Source organism: Triticum aestivum, chromosome 6B, assembly GCF_018294505.1.
Source record: "Triticum aestivum cultivar Chinese Spring chromosome 6B, IWGSC CS RefSeq v2.1, whole genome shotgun sequence".
In the NCBI taxonomy this organism is placed as follows: domain Eukaryota; kingdom Viridiplantae; phylum Streptophyta; class Magnoliopsida; order Poales; family Poaceae; genus Triticum; species Triticum aestivum.
The window spans coordinates 484,853,353-484,859,997 of record NC_057810.1 but is presented as its reverse complement, the minus strand read 5'-3'; the positions used below and the strand labels follow the sequence as shown (position 1 = coordinate 484,859,997).

Genomic DNA, 6,645 nt, shown 5'->3' with positions numbered 1-6,645 from the left:
GGTTCAGTTGCAGCCAATCTAAATGCAATGTACTGTCTGGTTGTCTTCTGGATCAAGTAGGTTCAGTTTAAGCCAAGTTGTAATGGATCAAGTTGTAATGGATCAGTGAAGTTATCTTCTGATGCAATGAGATTTAGTCAGTCTTGTTCCTCTTTTATTGCAATGTATTGTCTGGTTTGCTGCAACATTGTCATAATGTACCATCATTAACATATCCATCTACATAATTAGCATATCCATACATAATAAGAAACTGATCCATACATAGCAATACATAATCATTGTTCATAATACATAGAGGAGTTCTACTTCAAATGCATAGTTCATCTTTTTCTCACAAAAGGATGAATAGCATAACTACTACATACATACACAACCATAGTTCACCATTAGTACAAGCATACAGTACACAACATTAGTTCCTAGATGCTAGGTCATTACACAACCATCATTCCCAAAAGGTCAGCAATGCCACTAATTTCATTTCATCTTCTTCACTTCTCCAAGATGGCCTGAATCCCCCTGAACTTCTCCTTCAACTTTTCATTCTAAAACTCTAACTGCCACTTCTCTTCAATATGCTTTTTATTTTCCTTAAGCAGATCAGCAACCTGAAGCTTCAACTCTAGCTTTTCTTGGGTGAGCTTCTCCTGACACTTAGTTAGCTCTGCATTCTTTAGCTCCAAATTCATACTAGCTTCAGTAAGCACTTGCTTCTCTTTCATTTTGTTCAACTTCAAGTTCTGAATGACTGTTGCTTGAGCTCTTGTCAGGTTGAGCAGCAGCTCATACTTCTGAGTAAGTTGCTGGGTCTCTACATCTTTCTTTGCGATCTCAGTCGTCATCTTTGCCTTCGTATCACCAATCAGTTCTTTTCTTACCTCCTGCTGATATGTAATGGTAGACTGCAGATGTCTGAAATCCACCACCTTATCTTCCTGGAAGTTCATCAGCTCATGCACATCTTGGACTAGCTTGTCATAGTTGGCCTCCAGCTTGTTCTTCTCTTCTGTCAGATGGTGGATAGTGAAAGAACTTTCAAGATTGTCATTCACCCTAGCACTTTTGGCATCTTCAACCATTGCCCATAGCTTCAACAATGCATTTTGCATTGTTGGGGGCCACTGGTGATCAACCCATTCAACAAAGCCACAATTGCTACCTTCCTGCTAAAACAACAACAACAACAAAACAGTTCATACAGCAAGTAATTACACAAATTCACTGCAGTTGCCAAAAAGAATGTCTAAATTTAGCATCAGACCACTACATTTAACAAGAGGAGCAGCCACTTGAGTAGCTGACTGACTAGGTTAGTTACTCTACTGTTCATATCAAGGAGTGTTCAACCATTTGTAAGCTACTCTACTACCACTATTAACAGAAATTACTATGCCGTTGTACTCCAGCAAAATATACTCATGCTTGACCTAAATAAGCTACTCTAACCACTATGAACCAAAATGTTGACAGCAAGCAGAGTACTCCAGCAAACAGAGTTCAATATGGCACTGACCAAGTAAGAAAAAAAATCACTATGCCTACAATCCTACAATCCATACCTGCTGTGCACATGCTAAAGACCTCCTTCCTGTGTCTGTTCCTTCAAAGGCAACAAGCCTCTCAGATGCCATGCCGTGCTTCTCACATGGAGACATCACATCCAGCTCAAGCCCCTTGTAATCTGGATCTTCAATGCTGAAAGGGGCCTGCAGAAGCTCGCACAAAGACAATGGCCAAATCAAAACCTAGCGAAATCAACCAAATCAAGAAATCCCAAATCTGAAACCCTAACCCTAAACTCACTGTACTGACCTCGTTGAGACCGTCTGTGGAGGAAGAATGCATGCATGGGAGGCTAGAATGGTCGTTGCTGCTTTCGTCCTCCAAAACCATGGCGTCGGCGGGGCGGTGCGGCGGCCGGCAGTCGGGACACGGGCGACGGCGACGGAGGAAACGAGCGAGGAGGAGGATGGGAGGGGAATGGTGCGGCCGGGCTGGAGCTGGTGCGACCGGACCAGGTTGGAGAGCAGCAGCGCACCGGCTCGTCCTAGTCAGCGCGCTGGCACGCGCCGATTGGCCAGCATGGCACCTGACAGGTGGGCCCGAGCTATCGGATCGCGCGTCAATACGTATAAATACGCGTTTTAGCCTAATTTGCAAAAATTTAGACCAATGTCGATACTGACATGTAAAAATTAGCAATCGTGCTATCAATCTGCATGTGATGTCCGAATTGTGGTACTTCTGTACAATTAACTCTATTTTGAAACCGTGAGTTATAATAAAGTTGAAACTAGAACAACGATCATTATCATTAGCACACATTGTAACAAAAGATACAATAAGAAAGATACTTTCATTAGACGAAAATAAGACTATGTATTACGGTTCTGTCTATAATAAAGTCGATCTAAGGACTCAAGTATCTAGTTGAGCACGACCGAGATGGTATCGCGATTAAGCTTCAAATCATCAAACGAGGCAACAACGTCGAGCAGCTCCTCAAAGTTCTGTCCAGCCAACCTCATGATCCGGAAGGCCTGCTCCGTCCCCGTCTGTTCAACTACAACTGATCTGCAGTATGCAAAGAGCACCGCGATTCTCCGCGTAGCCCCAAACTCCTTGGTGACCATGTTACCAGCAGGGAACCGTACCCTCAGCTTGCAGACCGTCTCTCCTTCCATAGGCTGCCCGTCGTCCACCGCAGGTGCCTCTATCTCCTCAACCTTGGGCGCCGGAGCCGCCTCGATCTCGTCAACCTTGGGCGCCGGAGCAGGTTGTGCACCAGTGGCAGCGGTGTTAGGCATTGCAGGTCCTTGTGCAGCACAGGATTCAACCTTGGTTGCCGGTAGTGCATCAGAAGAAGCGGTGTTAGACATTGCGGTTGCAGGTTCTTGTGCAGCAGGGGTTTGACCGCTTTCGAGCGTCGCCGTTCTTGGGACTATCTTGGGTTTGGACGTCAAGCTGGGCTTCGACTCGGTGAAGTTGCCGATGCTTGTCAGGAAATCATCGGGCTGCTGGACAAGGCCGCACCACTTATCGAGCAACTGCCCCGTGATTGGGTCGAGGACGAGCACGGCCGGAAGCTGATGATGATCGACATTGTAGTAGCAGCATACCTTGCGCCCCTCGTCGCCTTCCCGCCCACTCTTCTCCAGAAGCAGGAAGATGAAGTTGTCCTTGATCACCTGGATGACCACCTCGTTCGACCACAGGTCTCGGTTGTGTTGCTGCGACTTGAAGTCGCCGCTTGACTGTAGGTTCACCAACAGCCATCGGTCCTTGCTCGCCGCGTGTGCTTTGGCGTCGTGGAAGCTTCCACCGTACATGATCTCGTACGGAGGCCGGAACAGCTCTTCCAGCGTCTTATCGGTCTGGCGAATGCAGATTTTGTGAGCTTATGCACCCGGGCCTCACTATCCTAACACTCCAATGTTGCTTTGAGATCTGTGCTACACAACTACCTTATTACATGGAATTTTCTCTTTTTTGTTCCTCTCATATAAAACATGTCTTGAACTTCAAACTTTGCAGTACAACATAACTTTGTAACTAGAATATGAGATAAAACTTTCAGATTTTTTTGTCCGACATAAATATGAAAAATAAGATTTTTTAATCAAATAAATCTCATTTTGTATATTTATGTTGGACCAAAAAATCTGTAAGTTTTATCCCACATTCTACATAGAAAGCTTTGTTGTGCTGCAAAGTTGAAGTACAAAATACATGTTCTATATGAGAGAAACAAAAAAGAGAAAATTATTTGCACGAATCGTGATGCAGGAATGAGTGGTTGGATAAGGAGTACCCGGGTGCATAGGCTCTAAAACATGTTTTCGTCGGTCTGGAATGCAGATTTTGTGAGCTTATGCACCCGGGCCTCACTATCCTAACACTCCAATGTTGCTTTGAGATCTGTGCTACACAACTACCTTATTACATGGAATTTTTTCTTTTTTGTTCCTCTCATATAAAACATGTCTTGAACTTCAAACTTTGCAGTACAACATAACTTTGTAACTAGAATGTGAGATAAAACTTTCAGATTTTTTTGTCCGACATAAATATGAAAAATAAGATTTTTTAATCAAATAAATCTCATTTTGTATATTTATGTTGGACCAAAAAATCTGTAAGTTTTATCCCACATTCTACATAGAAAGCTTTGTTGTGCTGCAAAGTTGAAGTACAAAATACATGTTCTATATGAGAGAAACAAAAAAGAGAAAATTATTTGCACGAATCGTGATGCAGGAATGAGTGGTTGGATAAGGAGTACCCGGGTGCATAGGCTCTAAAACATGTTTTCGTCGGTCTGGAATGCAGATTTTGTGAGCTTATGCACCCGGGCCTCACTATCCTAACACTCCAATGTTGCTTTGAGATCTGTGCTACACAACTACCTTATTACATGGAATTTTCTCTTTTTTGTTCCTCTCATATAAAACATGTCTTGAACTTCAAACTTTGCAGTACAACATAACTTTGTAACTAGAATGTGAGATAAAACTTTCAGATTTTTTTATCCGACATAAATATGAAAAATAAGATTTTTTAATCAAATAAATCTCATTTTGTATATTTATGTTGGACCAAAAAATCTGTAAGTTTTATCCCACATTCTACATAGAAAGCTTTGTTGTGCTGCAAAGTTGAAGTACAAAATACATGTTCTATATGAGAGAAACAAAAAAGAGAAAATTATTTGCACGAATCGTGATGCAGGAATGAGTGGTTAGATAAGGAATACCCGGGTGCATAGGCTCTAAAACATGTTTTCGTCGGTCTGGAATGCAGATTTTGTGAGCTTATGCACCCGGGCCTCACTATCCTAACACTCCAATGTTGCTTTGAGATCTGTGCTACACAACTACCTTATTACATGGAATTTTCTCTTTTTTGTTCCTCTCATATAAAACATGTCTTGAACTTCAAACTTTGCAGTACAACATAACTTTGTAACTAGAATGTGAGATAAAACTTTCAGATTTTTTTGTCCGACATAAATATGAAAAATAAGATTTTTTAATCAAATAAATCTCATTTTGTATATTTATGTTGGACCAAAAAATCTGTAAGTTTTATCCCACATTCTACATAGAAAGCTTTGTTGTGCTGCAAAGTTGAAGTACAAAATACATGTTCTATATGAGAGAAACAAAAAAGAGAAAATTATTTGCACGAATCGTGATGCAGGAATGAGTGGTTGGATAAGGAGTACCCGGGTGCATAGGCTCTAAAACATGTTTTCGTCGGTCTGGAATGCAGATTTTGTGAGCTTATGCACCCGGGCCTCACTATCCTAACACTCCAATATACCCGGTTGCCCCTCCAGTGCCTCCATGCGGCCGTCGTTGCTGTCAGTTTCCGCCGCCTCCAAGTAGGCGCCATCGTCGTCCTGCTGGTCGTCGCTGTAGTCGTCGTCCGACTCCGTGCCGTGGTACTCGTCCTCCGCCTGCATGTCACCGTACTCGTGCTCTTCTTCCATCGCATCGTTGTCCTCTTTCCTGTTATCTTCTTCGGCCACCTTCATTTCACTGGTGGAAAAAAGGCCTTTGGTCGCGGTTCGCAACTGCCATTAGTCGCGGTTGCGCAACCGCGACCGAACGGGCGCGACTAAAGGCCCCCCCTTTAGTCGCGGTTGCTTAAGAACCGCGACTAAAGGCCCGTCCACGTGGGCGCCAGGTGGCCGTCGGGGCGGAGGACCTTTAGTCGCGGTTCTTCTGGCCAACCGCGACTAAAGGCCGCCGCAGGTTTAGGGTTTTAGCCCCCCCCCCTAAACCTGTTTTCTGTTTAATTTGTATTGTTTTATTTCTTTTGTGCTTTATTTTAATTTTGAAGGAGTTTCATATATTCTACGGTACTACATACATGCATATGAATGTACAATTTCAAATAAATTTGAAATTAGAACCAAAAAGAATTCAAGAGGAATATACAATATATATTCAATATCATCGGATGACCATATACAATTTTGAACAAGTTTCCATACATGATTTAATGCATATAAAGTTCTACGTCCTCGTAATAGTGTTCTCCTTTAGGATGGAGAACTTCCCTGCTGAACCATCCAGCTAGTTCCTCTTGAAGTGGTCGGAAGCGAGCTTCTGGACTAAGCATCCACCGGAGGTTATTCCTCTGAGCATTGGTATCACTCGGAACCCGCTCAGAGGTGTATCTTCGGATCATCTCACAGACATAGTATCCACATAGATTGGTCTCCGGTGGCTGAATATCCCCAGCATTCTTAGCCTTTAACATTTTGAATTCTAGCTCTTTTTTGAATTCACCGACCTTTGTATCTACGAACCGTCTCCAAACCCTACGAGGCAAAGAAAATTAAATGAACAAGAGAGTTATTAATTAGTTACTTGATATTAGGAAATGAACGAAATAGGCCGATCGATATAGAGCGCAAATGAATGAAAATAATTACTTCTGCAGCATTCTTCTCATGCCGCCCCAAAGCTTTGGATCCATATTCACAGAGTCGTGGACGAGACATTCTGAGGTGTTAACTTTAATTACTAGCAGAATCCAGTGGAACCTGCGGACACGATACATGCACAGTACGTCATGCATAACTCATCGATTAGCCGGCCACATACCATGCATGGAGTAAACAAAAGAGAATGT

At 42.9% G+C, this 6,645-nt stretch overlaps 1 protein-coding gene across 1 annotated transcript; it reads right to left on the bottom strand.

Moving 5' to 3' along the window:
• Positions 1-2,321: 2,321 nt before the first annotated feature.
• LOC123139277 (plant UBX domain-containing protein 7-like) lies at positions 2,322-5,539 on the bottom strand. Its single transcript, XM_044559073.1, has 2 exons — positions 5,345-5,539; positions 2,322-3,377 (listed from the first exon to the last, which is right to left on the bottom strand). Exons 1-2 carry the CDS (start codon positions 5,537-5,539, stop codon positions 2,430-2,432), a joined length of 1,143 nt encoding a protein of 380 aa, XP_044415008.1. The 3' UTR covers positions 2,322-2,429.
• Positions 5,540-6,645: the final 1,106 nt, after the last annotated feature.

Excerpts from the sequence above, each read along its gene's own strand:
- LOC123139277 (XM_044559073.1), bottom strand. The coding sequence starts at position 5,539 with ATGAAGGTGGCCGAAGAAGATAACAGGAAAGAGGACAACGATGCGATG. Across the intron at positions 3,378-5,344 it reads GCAACGACGGCCGCATGGAG|ACCGATAAGACGCTGGAAGA; the intron begins GCACTGGAGGGG and ends TGCATTCGCCAG.